This window comes from Osmerus mordax, chromosome 2 (assembly GCF_038355195.1).
Source record: "Osmerus mordax isolate fOsmMor3 chromosome 2, fOsmMor3.pri, whole genome shotgun sequence".
In the NCBI taxonomy this organism is placed as follows: domain Eukaryota; kingdom Metazoa; phylum Chordata; class Actinopteri; order Osmeriformes; family Osmeridae; genus Osmerus; species Osmerus mordax.
The window spans coordinates 21,973,743-21,990,778 of record NC_090051.1 but is presented as its reverse complement, the minus strand read 5'-3'; the positions used below and the strand labels follow the sequence as shown (position 1 = coordinate 21,990,778).

The 17,036-nt window shown below is 49.9% G+C and overlaps 1 protein-coding gene across 1 annotated transcript in view; it reads right to left on the bottom strand.

Annotated features, from left to right (window-relative positions):
* lrch1 (leucine-rich repeats and calponin homology (CH) domain containing 1) overlaps nt 1–17,036 on the bottom strand; it is a 46,229-nt gene that overhangs the window by 21,258 nt on the left and 7,935 nt on the right. The window contains 4 exon segments of the mRNA XM_067255135.1: nt 467–603; nt 2,753–2,858; nt 3,288–3,414; nt 6,803–6,947. Of these exon segments, the coding sequence (XP_067111236.1) occupies nt 467–603; nt 2,753–2,858; nt 3,288–3,414; nt 6,803–6,947 (515 nt within the window).

The window sequence follows — 17,036 nt, the reverse complement described above, 5'->3', positions numbered from 1 at the left end:
AGGGGCGTGGCCCTGGTAAGGGGCGTGGCTGACCTGTGCAGGGGAGCCCTGGTGAGGGGCGTGGCCCTGGTAAGGGGCGTGGCCCTGGTGAGGGGTGTGGCTGACCTGTGCAGAGGGGCCCTGGTGAGGGGCGTGGCCCTGGAGAGGGGCGTGGCCCTGGAGAGGGGCGTGGCCCTGGAGAGGGGCGTGGCCCTGGTGAGGGGTGTGGCTGACCTGTGCAGAGGGGCCCTGGTGAGGGGCGTGGCCCTGGTGAGGGGCGTGGCCCTGGAGAGGGGCGTGGCCCTGGAGAGGGGCGTGGCCCTGGAGAGGGGCGTGGCCCTGGTAAGGGGCGTGGCTGACCTGTGCAGGGGAGCCCTGGTGAGGGGCGTGGCCCTGGAGAGGGGCGTGGCCCTGGTGAAGGGCGTGGCCCTGGAGAGGGGCGTGGCCCTGGAGAGGGGCGTGGCCCTGGTAAGGGGGCGTGTCTGACCTGTGCAGGGGGGCTCTGTAGGGGGTTGTTTTCCAGCTGCAGGGACTGGAGCTGCTTCATCTTCCTGTAGCTCACTGGGATGGTGGACACTTTGTTGCAGGAGAAGTCAAACTTCACCAGAGGTAGTTCGGCCAGGTCTGGGAGGAGGGAATCATACACACAATTTCATTATATTAAGTCAAATTATCCCAAACTATTTGTACTGACGACACTTTTTCCATTCTCAAAAGTGGCTTAAAATACTAGGGTTTTCATAAAATATTTTTTGCTGAAGCAAGTTATCACTAGCTAGCTATCTAGGGATTTGAGCAGTAACATTCGCTAGGATAGTTATTTAGCCATTTTTAGCTACATTATAATGTACTCAATTATCTGATTGTCAGCTTGCTTGCTAGTAGTTAATGTTAACAGATAAATAATATTTTATATTTGTTCCCCATGGATAATGTAATGTAGGCTTTGTCTTTCTCAGTTTCTAACTAAAATCTGGAAACGGGAGAAATCTCTGTGAGGGCGGATTAAGAGCACAGTAACTAAGGGTTAACATAACCTGTTCTGGTTATTAAGTTATGTTTCTAACAGGTCTAGACCTGGCCTATTTCCCCCCGTAAATTCGTATCACTGTCCTGTGCATAAATAGGTCCATGTGGAGTATAGGTGTAATGGCAGTGTGCTAACAGGGAAGAGCTTTGGATAAAATATAGCCTATATAGCCTATGTAAAAATAATAGGTCTGTTTCTTGGCCTGTGAAGCTAACTAGGCTACATAAATCCACAGTGTTGGCTAAGTACACTACAGCCTATAGGCCTAAAACAGATCACTCTGTCGTGAAACGATGCCAACTGTGGATGTTCTACGGTCTTTGACGGACCCTGATGGTATTCCAGCATAATACCTTGAGTAAATATAGCCTTAAAATCTGAAGACAATTGAAAAAGCAGACGGCAAAATCTCAATGGTGGAATTAAAGTGAGAGGGGGGGCTGTGAAAGATAAAATGAGAGAAACACAGAGAAAGCCAGAAAGAGAAAGTTAGAGAGTGAGAAAGACGGAGAAGAGGTGGGAGTAACAGACAGCGAACGAGAGGTCCAGGGCAAGCTGCCAGCAAAACAATTCCCAGGGGGTCATAAATTCACACAGACAATTATGACATTATCTCCTTGACAACCTTTTCTAAATAAGGCAGAGTGCGAGTGCTGTGATCTTGTCAGAGGGGGCGCGGGGGAGAACTCGAAACCCTATTTTTAAAACAAGCCGGATTTAAACTACTTCTGGTGGTAATTAGCTGGAATGAGAAAAGTCTGTCACTTGTGTTCCCATATCTTTATTCAAGGTGACTGTTTAAAGCCACTGTATAGCTTTACAATACCAGTTCAACTCATTTAAAGCAGGACACTTGTATGATAACTGTAGGCTACTGGGCGATTAATCAAAAAGCTTAACCTACATTTTCTTAAGATTTCGATTTTTTTTTTCCTGTCAGTCCTTTCAGAACGTAGGACGCATTTTTACCCTCCTTAAATCTCTCGAGCCACGCGGTACACAGTGAGACCTTGTCAACATTTAACTATCATCCCCTGAGGATACCTACTTTGACTCTCAAAATATTTCAGGAATGATCCCCTTAAAGATTCAACAGCCATTCATTCTCGTTCCCTCAACTAATTTTCCTAGCATCCTTCCACACCAGAGATCTGTTTCCATCCAAGGCGTCGAGACGACTGGCCAGATCAAGACTCATCGATCAATCCCAGAGACAATGCTAACGACGATGCGGCATCTCCACGATCAGACAGTTTAGCGGAGCCACGGTAAATCTAAGGAGACGCGATGCCGGGAGAAAACTCGCCCGTCTATCACTCCAGCAAGCTAGCGACAGCCAGCGTCAGACATATGCTGGGCCGTCACCACAGCTACGGGGTGGAAAAACTACCCAAATGTGGAAAGGGCCAAGTTGGGAAACGTCATCTCAAAGTCTGTTTCTCGACTACCAAAACGGCAAGTATCAGTATATAATACCCTGGAGGCCTGCAGAGAGACTGCTTTAACATACCTCATATAGCAGTCACTCCAAGATCCACACACTAACTGTTGACTTGAGATACTGCATGTGACTGTGAGAAGGCCATTTTTATTTTAGGTTTTCTTTCCCATTCTATAGCCTAGAGAACTCACTGGTTTTCAATCTAGAACAAGTAAAAACTTGTTTTTATTTTCCTTATCTTCACGTTTCGGAGGGAGAACGTCACGTAGAAGGATCTTCAGGAGGACAGTGGTTGTACTCACCCTCGGGCAGAACACAGAGAAGGTTCCGGCGTACGTTGAGTTCCCGGAGAGACTTCAGACGGCCCAGGTGACGAGGCAGAGCCGTGATCTCATTACAGCTCACGTCCTGTAAGGGTACACCCGGTCACGCACACACACACACACACCTTAAATGAGCCCAACAAAACACACACACCTTAAATGAGCCCACGAAACAATCAACAAAGTATGTCACTGTGTATAAACAACAAACACACACACACATCTTAATTTTCCCTTCTTCCTCTCTTCTATCTTCCCCTCACCCTCCCTCCCCCAGCCTTGTTAGCTCCATCCTATCTCCCATCCGTTGTCCCTGTGTGTGGCCTGGTTCCATCCATCCCACCCTCCAGCAGACAACAACACTGTTACGTAAGCGAGGGAGCAGAATGTGCTGAGTGTTTCTGGCACTCAAGAGGTACAGACTCACCTACATGCTCTCTCTCACACACACACACACACACACACACACCACACACACCACACACACACACCACACACACACACACACTCTCACCAGCTCCATCAGGCTCCTGAGCTGGCCTACGGCCTCGGGCAGGCAGACCAGCTTGTTGTTGCTGGCGTTGAGGACACGCAGGGGGAGACCACAGACACAGGCTGGCAGGGCACCCAACTGGTTACGACTGGAGGGAGAGAGAGATAGAGGAGAGAGGGAGGGAGGGGAGAGAGGGAGGTAGAAGAGAGAGGGAGGTAGGAGAGAGAGGGGAGAGAGGGAGTAGAGGAGAGAGGGGAGAGATGGAGGTAGAGAGGGAGGGAGGGGAGAGAGGGAGGTAGAGGAGAGAGGGAGGTAGAGGAGAGAGGGGGAGAGGGAGGTAGAGAGGAGAGAGGGACAGGTAGGGAGGGAGAGAGTGAAAGGGAGAGGTAGGAAGGAGAAGAGAGAGTAAGAGAGAGAGAAAGGAGAGAAACAGACAGTTAGAATGCACCAACTGATTGATTGACAGTAGATCATATCAATATATGACGTGCCATAACTACACACTGCATTGCACAAACCTGAGGAAGTAGAGTACACCTTGTCGCCATTAACAATGCAGAAGCCCACTGACTGCAGAATTTGTGTCCTTAACTGACCCCTGCCAAGATTTCGTTTCAACCTTAACCGCCATCTATCCACTTACTGTTGATCCAGTAGTTAAACCATGAATATTCCTAACAGGCCTTTGTTTATCAGCTCAATTTATAAACATAAGACAATAAAATAAAAAAGATGCAGGAATAATTTAGGGTAGATTTGTGAACGTGTTGCGTAATCATGTATATGCATGAGTGGTGACTGTACTCATCCATGTTTGTTAGCTTTGTACTGTATAGAGAACAGAATGCCCCATGGGTAGAATTCACTCTCGCATGAACACTTCCTGTTTCTGTCCTTCTGTGTTTCTGCTTATGGCGGTATGACGTGCACTCGCACACACATACACAACACACACACATACAATACACACTCATATGCACAGTACACACACATACACAACACACACATACAGTAAACACTCACATGTACAGACATACACAACACACACACATATAGTACACACTCACATACGCATTACATACACACACACCTGGACACACACCCTATGCACAGAGACACTGTCTATTCCCCCCCCCCCCCCCACAGAACACACACAACAGAGCTAGGAAACCCCTCTGACTCAGCACCGACAAGATCATTCCGGAAATATAATAAAAAAGAGTTTATCCAGCTGTTACACACACACACACAAGCACACTTAATGAACATGAAGTTGACTTTGATTACACCACACAGAGTTACGGTCTTTCTGTGATGGAAGAGATAGAACGCAGACCCTCTTGTGAACATTCTAGAACACTGGGTGCTTCCAGAACACTCCGCAGGTCTGAAGGTTTTAGTGAGTGAGTGTGTGTCTGTATGTTTGCTAAAACAGTAAGCCTTGCCAGGGCTTTCAGAAAGCCACAACTACCGAGCCAAGTAAAGTAGTAAAGTAAAGTAGGCCTGGACAGTGTAAACCCTGGGATTACCCAGGATGAGACGCGTGATCTCATCCACTCTCAATTAGATCCTCACAGTGGATCAACTAGCTTCACTCTCGCTGTCTTAATGACCAAAGATATCACCATTTAATTGAATTAAGGCAGAGTAGATGGGAACTGATATAGACAAGTAATTGGGCTAGCTTGGGCAAGCTAACAACTGCTCATTTGCCTGATGTTATTGTGAGCTAGCGCTAGCTAGCTGTGTAAGCAGAAAGGAATCCTGAGAGGGAAACGGCAGAGAGCGTGGATCTGGCTACGACCACACAAGAAGAATAGAGTAAAACACCTGGAGATAATTAGAGTGCTCTTCCTGTGTTTTCTCTCCCCCTTCTATCTGTCTCTATCTCTCTCTTTTTTGTCTCTCTATTCCATTTATCTGTTTCTCTCCATTTATCTCTCTTTCTCTCTACTGGATGGCCCGGTAGAGAGAAACTAGGCGGCTTCACTTTCTCACACAGACACACACACACACACACACACACACAGACACACACAGTCCGTGTGCCACAAGTTAAAGGGAGATCAGACAGGAGAGAAGACAGAGGGGGTAGTTACACCACAGAGAGGACAGTGGAGGAGAAGCCCAGCTGTGTATGATGTGATCTTGAGTCCCTAGCTCAACTCTCTCTATTTAACCGGAGCGTGTGACGATGCAAGCCTGTCTTTGCCGTGGAAACAACCTTTCTGTTCCTCCGCGCTGAGTCTGAGAGCAACAAAGCAGGTTCTTAGTGTGGAAACAGGCCGTAACTCCGTTCATGACCTTTGCACTCATGCCGGAGAACTGGTACAAAGTGAGTATTGTTGTAATATTACGCTTAATTGTCCTGTGATATTTTTGTAGAGGGAACAGAACTATCTAATTGAAAGCATACACTTCTCAGTTGATGCCCAACATAGAATGAGCGAGAGTCTGATAAAGTGTGCGTGCATCTTCAAAGTAACCCAACACGAACATACCAAGAACAGAGATGTGTCGTCAAGACACATCTCTGTATAGAAGATGGCACAACAATGTAACCAACCAACACAGGTCAACAAGCAACAGGTCATCAGGTAACAGGTCACCAGGTAACAGGTTACCAGGTAAATCATTAGCAAACTCCAGACTATCAACCCTGACTCCTTTCTCCAATTCTTGTCTGGAACACAATGTCTTCCTCCTGTTCTGAGCTGCCTGAACCTGAGACAGCAGAGCTGTCAGAGACATCCTCCGTCATAGGGGCCAGCCAGCCACATGGAAAGGCCTAAAAATAACCTGCTCTTTTCATGTGTTGAAGATATTGTGAGACTTCTTTGTTTCCTGTTTTGACGGCCAGACTAAAATGACTCAAATTCAATTGAGATGAACTGATGGGGTTCATGTGGCGTCAGAGAACACATTTCTGCTTCTCTGCATTCCTGCTGCTGTGAGAGATACTGAGAGAATTACACACACACAAGCACACAGACACAAGTATACGCACATACAAACACACACAGACAGGTAAACACACAGCCTCTACTCGTACATCCTCAGTACTGGAGCGAGAAATTACATTTTATATTACATTCCCTTCCCCCCCTCATTTAGGTTAGCAATTAAATTGATCACTCATTAAAATCCAGAGGACTTCAACCAGAGAGATTCTGGCACATGCACTCATACCGACTGTGTTAATGTGAGTGTGTGTGTGAGGGTTTCTACGGCAGCACTATCAAGCATGTTTACGCATGCATACGTTTGTGTGCTGACACATGAATATGCATGTGTGTGTGTGGGGGGGGGGGGGGGGGGGGGAGAGAGAGAGATAGGACTAATGAATTTTCACGGTGGTGTGAGCATAGAGGACAGATCTGGCACAGGGAGGTCAGAGGGGGTGTAGGTGGGGCCGTCTCAGGTTGATTATGCGTACAGACGGAGACACAAGTCTGGAGCCGGCAGGGTCTAACACTTCCTGTAGTCGCACACCAGTGTTAGACTCTTTGTATTGTGTGTGAGTGTGGGGTTCTTACCTGAGGTTTAAGGAGGTGAGTGACTGTAAACTGATAATGGTGTCCGGAATGGTTTTGATGCAGTTGTGATAGAGATTGAGCGTTTCCAAGGCGACAAAGTGACACACTTCTAACGGTGCGTCCGCCAGACGATTCCTCGACAAGTCTGGTGAGAAAGAGTGGGAAAAAATGGAGTAAGAAAGAGACGACAACAATAGCACTCAAGACAAAACAGTCTTAAACTCACTTGGTTTCCTTGTTAAATAACGTTTCATTAAACATTCAATATTTTTACCCACTCTAAACACAACATATTCATATTCACAGTGCAAGATATCTGTAGTTCCATCAATCCACCACCAGGTGTCTCACCACAGCACCGACACACAGCCAGGTTTCTAACCAACAAACAGCAGTGAAGTCCACTCTCAGAAGGGGGAGTTGCGGTTAGCTCCTCAAGGCTACAAGCTAACAAAGCCAACTTCCTGTTCTGAAAAGGGGAATGACTTCTGATATCAGCTGAGGTAAGATCAGTTAGTCAGAGGGTTCATAAGCACCATCCCTGCCCCTATTGTTGAACAGTTACTGGATTCGACTGCTGATTGAGAGCCTGTATTACATCATGGGTATTGAGACAGGAAGTTGTATTTAAAAACACCCGCAGCTAAAAACAAAGAGTTAGTCATTCTTCATCCTCCTCTGGAGCAGAACAGCACTGACTCAAACGCTGGCATGCTGTGAGGTGTGTGTCCGTTTGTGTGTGTGTGTGTGTGTGTGCATTTACTGTATTGTCTGGCTTTTCCCTGTGGAAATGACTGAAGACAGTACATAAGTGCATGATGTGTGTGTGTGTGTGTGTGTGTGTCTCCTTACAGAGATGTTTCCAGCACCAGTAGTGCCACGCAGCATCATATCACTCCCACCCCGACCACATCTTCAGAGACACAATGAGATAACGCTGCTACAATAGGGCCAAGCATGCCTGCTGGGGGGATGGGGGAGGCTGGGGGGGGGATGGGGGAGGCTGGGGGGGGATGGGGGAGGCTGGGGGGGGGGGGGGAGGCTGGGGGGATGGGGGAGGCTGGAGGGGAGGACATGTTAGGGGTATGTCTGTGTGTGCGTGTGCGATGCTCTCTACTACCTACATCAAGAGACAGTCATGTGACTTTGGCACAGATACGGGCCGTCATGTACAGCCCCTCGCGCTGCAATGCCCTCTGGGTAATCCCTCTCCTGACACACTGTAGCCCCCAGAGAGTGTGTCAGGAGGGGATACCCCAGAGAGTCAGCACGAGGCCGGCCGTGTACAGCATTGCGGAGACACACACACACGTCATACCCATGCATACACACACATGTATCAAACACAGGCGCATACACCACACACACACACACGGCAAGACTACAGGCTCCATAAACTGTAGGAAGACCACATGTGCTCCTACACACAGGCCTACATGCTACTGTTCAGACCCCCTCCCCCAGTGACCCAGGCAGGCCTGCAGCCAGGCAGACACAGCTCCAGACATCAGTCTCTCCCAGCCCCTCCCCTCCTCCTGACTGCTCTGTACTCCAGCTGAACCACATCTCACTTAGCGCTGCACCCTCCGTCCTCTCTGACCTGCCGTTCTCCCTCCCTCTCTCTTCCCTCCCTCTCTCTTGCTCCACTCTGTCTCTCTGACCCCCGCTCCCCTCTCTTTCACCCCAGATTCACTCTCATTCTCATCAACCCCACACCCTTTGTTCTCCCTCGCAGATCCTTCTCCCCCTCTCCCCCTTTCCCCCCCCTCTCCATCTCTCCCCCTCTCCATCTCTCCCCCTCTCCCTCTCCCTCTCTCTCTACAGCTTCTGTCTACAGTCCCTCCAGAACTACTGGCTCCTCGGAGGGTCTGAAATCTAGCCTCCCTTTCTCCCCCCGTCACCACGCAGTCTGGACAGTATTTAGTCATGCACTCAGCATGCGACATGTTTACAGACGACATCCACGTACTTCTGCACTTCCACGTGATGGATCACATGGACGTTCGCTTCGAGACGTACAGACACGCACACTCAGACATAAACTTTGTCAGGAGTGCTTCACAAAGGCGATCGAAGAACACAATTGCACGTTTACACACTTCTGCAAACAGAGCACACACACATTTCCATTGATGTGTTCAACCTTGATTCCATGACCCAGGGCACAGGAGAATAGGTCATGTAATGACTTTATAGGGTGCCATTTAAGTCTGTTTCCTCCCTTCGCCCCCCCCCCCAGGCCTCAGGGAGGTCATGTCCCCCCCCCACCTCCCCCACCCTCCAGTCTAATCCTGCTCTGGAACAGCCAGTCATCCTTCAGACTGTTCTGTTCTTGAAACAGGAAGTGAACAGCAATCCCCTGAGGACTGATTCACCCTCAACACTGTGGTCATGAAAAAGTCTGATCCGTCATTACAGACCCAAGAGTCATGTACGCTGTGTTTACAATGCACACACACACACACACACACACACACACACACAGACACACACACGCACACACACACACACACACACACACACAGACACACACACGCACACACACACACACACACACACACAGACACACACAGACACAGACACACACACGCACACACACACACACACAGACACACACACGCACACACACAGACACACACAGACACACTCCAACGAACACACACACACGCACACACACAGACACACTCCAACGAACACACACACACATAAAGACACACAGTGATGCTCTGGGGGCACATTAACATAAAAACGTGGGCCCATTAAAGTCATATGGTGAGGAAGCGGTGTGTGTGTGTGTGGGTAGTAAATGTTGTAACTGGAGATGAGAGTTATCAGAGAACACATGTCTTTATGTCTGCCTGCTCTCTCCGGACTGAAGACCCGTGTGCTGCTTTACATTTCACTGAGATTTCTTCTTCCACTCGTTTTTTGGGGGGTAAAGAAAGAGCAGAACGTCCCGGTTCTGTAGGTTCCTGAGAGAACGTGCGTCTGCACATCTGTGTGTGGGAGGGAGAGAGAGAGAGAGAGAGAGAGAGAGAGAGAGAGAGAGAGAGAGAGAGAGAGAGAGAGAGAGAGAGAGAGAGAGAGAGAGAGAGAGAGAGAAAGAGGTGTCTACAAAGCACAGGCAGGCAGAAGATTCTCTCTGTCCTCTCTCCACACACGGGCCTGCAGGTTCTTACCTGAGGTAGGGTCTGACATCCGAGGCTGACGCAGTCAACAGACACAATCACCCTCTCTCCTCCAGGTCGCCCCACACTCTTCCTCCAGACATGTGTGCACATGCAGACATGATGATGGCCGTGAGGTGATGAGATAGTCAGGGTCTGTCTCCCTCACTGCCCCTGTACAGAAACGTGCTTATGCAGTACAGGGAGCTACACGCTGTTTGCTGCTCAAGCAGGCTAAGCCGATACACTTACTTCAGTTGTTTATATGTGAATGTTTGACTGGTCAAGCATTGTGTTTACGTGTCGTGTTACTACTTCCAGTCAAGAGCTGTTTGAGTCTAACCTTAAATCCTCAAAGACAAGGATAGACCACAAAACAAAACCGTCAGAGAGAGGAGAGGAGGAGACCTTGGAGGGGGGGGGGTTCATTCAACAGGGACCCGCCCCCACACACACACACACACACACACTCCCCTTCCGAGAGGGACGCTGGGTGCATGGTGTCAGACCACTAGCAGCAGCAGCTCTATCAGTATGTGTGCCAGGGATTAGAGCGATAAGCCCTGCCATCTGGGATACCTTCACATCCATTGTGTTGACTCTGTTTGTGTGTATGGCGTGTTTATAGTTGTGTGTACGGGTGTGTGAGTATGTGTTTTTCTCGTTTTGAGTGTGTGTAGTTGTGTGTATGCGTGTGCATGATTGGGTGTGCATGTGTGTATGGTTGGGTGAGTGTGTGTTTCTGCTTGAACAATAAAGAGCCAGACTCTATTCAACACTGGCTGGTGTCGGTATGTTTGGGCGGCCAGAGTGACAGTTCAGTCATTCGTGTCTGAGTGGGGAGACAGGAGGGGAGATGAAGTGCAGGGTGGAGGGTGCATGGTGGTTATAGAAGCTGATCTGTGGACATCTGAGAAGCCCTCTGTAACAGTACTTGAAGAAAGGGATTCACAAGTACAATAGTATTTGATCCAACCTGTTATTCAGGCACCACCATATACAACCTTGCCTTGAACACTGAATATAAAAGTATATTTATGTACCTAATATGACTGCCGTGTGGATGATACCCATCTCATGTGCTACATAACCTTCTGTCAGCTTCTGCGTGCTGACCATCCACCCTGTGCCTCCGTGAAACCCTGTGCCAAGGCCAGGAGACGAGCCCAGTCCCAGGCTGCAGTCTGGGCCTCGTTCCTACTGAGAAGACCTCCTTTTCCTCCACATCACAACAACAAGCCCACAGAGAAGGTGTGTTTACATTCTCTCGGAGGGCTAAGCGCCGAGTCATGGTCCTCCTACTGAAACGTAAACAGTTTATGGTTCTCTCTTCCCATCAGTCCCTGTACTTTCTACGACCGTCGATGAGACAAAATGTCTCCAGTATCTCCGCTAGTTCATGCTAGCAAATCAAACAAGCCTGTCTGGATCGGCCTGGACTAGGGCTGGTTCCTGAGACTGGGAAACTGAGTCTGTTGTTTTCATGTTGGACGGCAGTCAGGTCTGCTTGTCGGGACATGGTATGCCTGGGCCAACAAAGGCAGTGTCGAACTGGGAGAAAGGGCTCAAAGAACACATCCCATCATTTCTGATCGCTGATAAAAACTAGTTCCCGTCGCTGAACTTCATTGAGGTAATTACGGTGAACCTGTGCGTGTTTACCTCATCCTGAACGTAGCTCTGATCAGTAAGAGTTTGCAGTAAGAAGATTCAGACAGGACACAGCTTCCTTCCCCTCTTCCTCCGCTGGGCTGTCTGGATAGAGAGCTCTTTGTTATCTGGTACGGTGTGTGTATGATGACACACAGGACAGGAACCAAACACATAAACAAGCGTGTGTGTGACGCTGGGTGGCTAGCTCTTCAGTTTGTTTCTTGTATCTCACGCTTTCTTACATTTGTCTTTCGTTCACTCTTCCGTCTCTCCCTCTCTTTCCCTGTCTATCGCCCTCTCTTTCTGTCTCTCTCCCTCTCATAGTCAGTCTCTCTCCTGTCTCTCCTTCTCTCTCTTTCACTCTCACTATTTTTCAACACACACAAAGCAACACACACACAGCAACACACACACACACACACACAGCAACACACACACAGCAACACACACACAGCAACACACACATCCGTTCCTGGTGCTCAGCAGGATGTGGATGTCTAATGTCAGTGTTGGATGAGGAATCCATCAATGTGAATTCTTCCACTGCAACCAACCTTGACCTATGACCTTCGCCGAGCACATGACCTGCTGTCACTGTAACAGGAAGTGGACACAGAACTGGTCCATCTGTCACCGTCCATCCTGACCTCTGGAAGCACCAGGACCAGACCTACGACACTCCACCAACTGAACTCTCATGTTTTGTGATTACTAGGATTTGCTGACTCATCATTTCCCTCTCTGTGTTTAAAAAAAAGTATAATCAAATCTCCTCACGCCCGTCCAAGCTGAGGGTATCATCTTAACACAGTTAACAACGACAGCCTGATCTATCTGTTCTCACAGCCCTCCGTCGAATCTGAAATTCCTTTAGTGCCTACCCGTAATACACTCTGTAGCTTTCTCACAAAGTCTCACTCTGTCATCCGTTTTTTCTGTCAACTTCACTCTCCCTTTTTCTCACACTTCTTTCTCGCACGCACACACACACACACACGTGGGCGCTCTGATGTGAGCCATGGCAGTCTGGGGGAACAGCCTGGCTGTTGAGAGTGGCTCAAAGGCTAACATTATTCTGCTCTCTCTAGTCCTCGACACACTGAGAGGAATGTGAGGAATCAGCATCCCGGACACACACACACACATACTCTAACACACACCAACATACCCACACACACACTCACTCCCACGTTAATTGCTCATTAATGGCATTTCCCCTCCCCCTGCTGAGCGATGTGGACCTGGTGTGATGGTGAGGTGATCTCCAGGGGAACCAGAGGGGTGTGGAGGCTCTCCCCGTAACCACGGCAGCACCCTGTAACCACGGCAGCAGCTGCATCCTCTGGGGCTGCAGGAAGAAGCCTCTCCCTTCAGCTCGCTAATGACAGGGTCTACAACACACACACACACACCATACACACCACACACATACCATACACACACACACACATACCATACACACACCACACACACACACACCACACACATACCATACACACACATCAAACACAGACAAACACTCTGGCTCTTTAAAAATACACTCCAATAAACAATTACACGCACATCCTCCCCTCTCTAGTTAAAGTCCTGCTGGGACAGTAAAGTGTTCCTGCTGCAGGACACAGCATGCAGGACGCAGCACGCAGGACGCAGCACGCAGGACGCAGCACGCAGGACGCAGCACGCAGGCCACAGCACGCAGGACGCAGCACGCAGGCCACAGCACGCATGACGCAGCACGCAGGACGCAGCACGCAGCACGCAGGACGCAGCACGCAGGCCACAGCACGCAGGACGCAGGACACAGCATGCAAGACACAGCACGCAAGACACAGCATGCAAGACACAGCACACAGGACACAGCATGCAATACACAGCACGCAGGACACAGCATGCAAGACACAGCATGCAGGACACAGCATGCAGGACACAGCACGCAGAACGCAGCACGCAGGACACACAGCACGCAGGACACAGCATGCAGGACACAGCACGCAGCACGCAGCATGCAGGACACAGCACGCAGGACACAGCATGCAGGACACAGCACGCAGCACGCAGGACACAGCACGCAGGACACAGCATGCAGGACACAGCACGCAGCACGCAGGACACAGCACGCAGGACACAGCACGCAGGACACAGGATGCAGCACGCAGGACGCAGCACGCAGGACACAGGACGCAGCACGCAGGACACAGGACGCAGCACGCAGGACACAGCACGCAGGACACGTTCCACGTCTATCACTCCGGCCTTCAGCTCATCCCCAGCTGCACACCGGCCTCACAGCCCCCTGCGACGCTACCATGTCAGTCACCAGCTGACCCCGCTCCCTCCGGGAACCAGGAGCAGACCAGGCTCACCGCCAGGGAACCAGGCTCAGACCAGGCTCACAGCCAGGGAACCAGGATCAGACCAGGCTCACCGCCAGGGAACCAGGAGCAGACCCGGCCCAGAGGAAAGGAAGAGAGAGGAAGGAGAGAATATCAGGAGAGCGAGGGAGGGATTCAAGTGTTGCCCGTGACCCCAGATGAGCGGTCCAGCGGCTGAGAGCAGACGCCCGTGTTGTGTTTCACTGCGGGGCGGTTTAGTGACAGCGCAGCAGAAACACCGGGACAATACAGCAGAATATGAGCCTCGTTTGGGCGAATGGCAGGATGTGGGATGAGGTCCAGTGAGCTTTGGGGTGTGTGTCTGTGTGTGTACATGCACAGTGTGTGTGCTGTATGTGTGTGTGTGTGTGTGTGTACAGGCACAGTGTGTGTGCTGTATGTGTGTGTGTGTACAGGCACAGTGTGTATGTGTGTACAGGCAGAGTGTGTGTGCTGTGTGTGTGTACAGGCAGAGTGTGTGTGCTGTGTGTGTGTACAGGCAGAGTGTGTGTTCTGTGTGTGTGCTGTGTGTGTTCTAGCATGTGTGCATGCTTGCAGACCATTACCTCACTGCTAGCCAACTTATTAGAGCACCTTACAGTGGAGCAGTGGAGCAGTGTGAGCATGTTCTATGGGCCGAGGCATGATGGGACCATGGCTGAGGCTCAGCATGCCTTGCTGCAGTGACGTGTACTAGTTATAAGAGTGCTCAGTTCAGTTCATATATTGAATGAATATACAGTATAAAGTATGACATCATAACATGGTGTGCGTGTGATCCAGTGTGAAGGGTGTATTACTGGGAACATAACATTTCAAGCAAATGACTGTATACACAGGGACTGCAAGTCTCTGTGAGGAGGCAGACAGCTGGTGAGAAGAGATTGTGCTTGGAGAGAGAGAGAGATGGAGAGAGAGAGAGAGATGGAGAGAGAGATGGAGAGAGAGAGAGAGATGGAGAGAGAGAGAGAGAGAGAGAGAGAGAGAGGGAGATGGAGATGGAGAGAGGGAGATGGAGAGAGAGAGAGAGAGAGAGAGAGAGAGAGAGAGAGAGAGAGAGAGAGAGAGAGAGAGAGAGAGAGAGAGGGAGGGAGAGAGAGAGAGAGAGATGGAGAAACAGAGATGGAGAGCTGAGTGGTTGATCTGTGTGTGGGTGGATGTGCTTCTTTCAGGATGAAGAGACACTCACTGAATATTACATATTCAATCGTTTCTCTGTGTGTTTGTGTGTGCACGTGCGTATGTGTGTACGTGTGTATGTTTCTGTGTGTGTGTGTGTATGTGTGTTTGTGATGGTGTAGGTGGAGGGTCAGTTTATGAAGATTGGATGTTTGTCTGACTGTGTGCTGTGTGTTTGTGAGAGAGAAGATTGGGTCATGCTTTGAAGGACTTCAAGATCAGGTGTGCCTCAGTATGTGTGTGTGCGTGTGTTGATATGTGGCCCAACGAACGCCCTCAGGAATGACTAGTCCTCCCACAGGAATTCTAAGTGACCCAATTGCTAGCCGCCATCCATCTGCCATGTCCCTACAAAACTCACACACATGCACACACACACACAAATGCATAGACACACACAGACACACATTTCTTTAAACTCTCCATGTTGTTCTGTGTCTCCTAAGTTAGTTCTACTGCGCCACAGGGCGCCTGCAGCCAAAAAGCTACCTCACAGATACGAGAGAGGAGGCCATCGCTCTCTAACTGTCTGTTTTTCACAGGGAGGGAAGGTGAAACACCCATCACCATTCATACAGACAGTCTTAAATATGGTCATGGCCTTGTCATACAACAAGGACAGAGGAAAGGCAGCAGGGAGAGATGGATGCGTGTCTCTGGTACTGGAGCACGGCCCCTGCGGTCAACAGAACCGATACTAAACAGTTTTGAAGTCAACTCTAATGGTTCACAGTGTTTGTCATGGCAGCCTTCCCATGCCCATCTGCTAGTGGACGTGTCTCATTCACAGATTCCTCCTTTTCTTTCATCACCGGTGCTCTTGAGATGAGAAAAAGTGGTGGTGCGAAGAAATGTGTCAGAATGTCTTGACACTTTTCCTCTCTCTCTCTCTCTCTCTCCCTCCTCCCTCTCCCTCTCCCTCTCTCTCTCCCCCCCTCTCTCTCCCCCTCTCTCTCTCTCTCCCCCCATCTCTCCTCTCCATCTCTCTCTCCTCTCCCCATCTCTATCTCCATCTCTATCTCCATCTCTCCCTCCCTCCCTCGTCTTCTCTCTTTTTATCATGTCTAAATTGGATCACTTTAGACCATATTATGTAACCGACAAAAGGCAGTAGGCAGAGCACCCACACACTCTCTCGTGCGTAGAGGCTTGCAGTGCTGAACTCAAAACCTCCGTCAGGGAAGAATGCTACACTCACCAGGTGGAGGCACACGTCTCTCCTCCATATCCTCCACAACCACGCACGGTATTCAAATGTGTTATTGTGCTCAAAAGTCACCCAAACTCCCGTGTCATTGAAGCGACAAAGTCGTGTGTCTTGGAGCACTGGAGGAACGCCTTCCCCAGAAAGCCTTGAGGCTTCTGTCACGGAACACAGAATGCCGGTCCCTGTTGTCATGGCTCCCAACCCGGAACACCGCTGTGTGTTCTCAGAGCGAAAGTAGGGCAGAACCCAGGGAATAACCCAGGACTTCCTTCTTCCCTCCAGAACCCAGGCTGGCTCCCACAGAGCCCAGACCCCCCCCATGAGCAGTCTGACGAGGGCCAGAGAGAGGCTGCTTCTGGGCGGACAGATCTGGGGCAGGCTGGGGGTGGGGGCGCTAGGCCTGGTGGGGAAATGTTCAGGTATGGTTGTGTTTGCAATGTCACCTTTTTATTTCTGGTTGAGGGGAAGGAGCAGGTGTAGTATTCTGTTATGTTAGCTGTGGAACCCTGGCCTATAGCTAGCTGTGGAACCCTGGCCTATAGCTAGCTGTGGAACCCTGGCCTATAGCTAGCTGTGGAACCCCGGCCTATAGCTAGTTGTGGAACCCCGGCCTATAGCTAGCTGTGGAACCCTGGCCTATAGCTAGCTGTGGA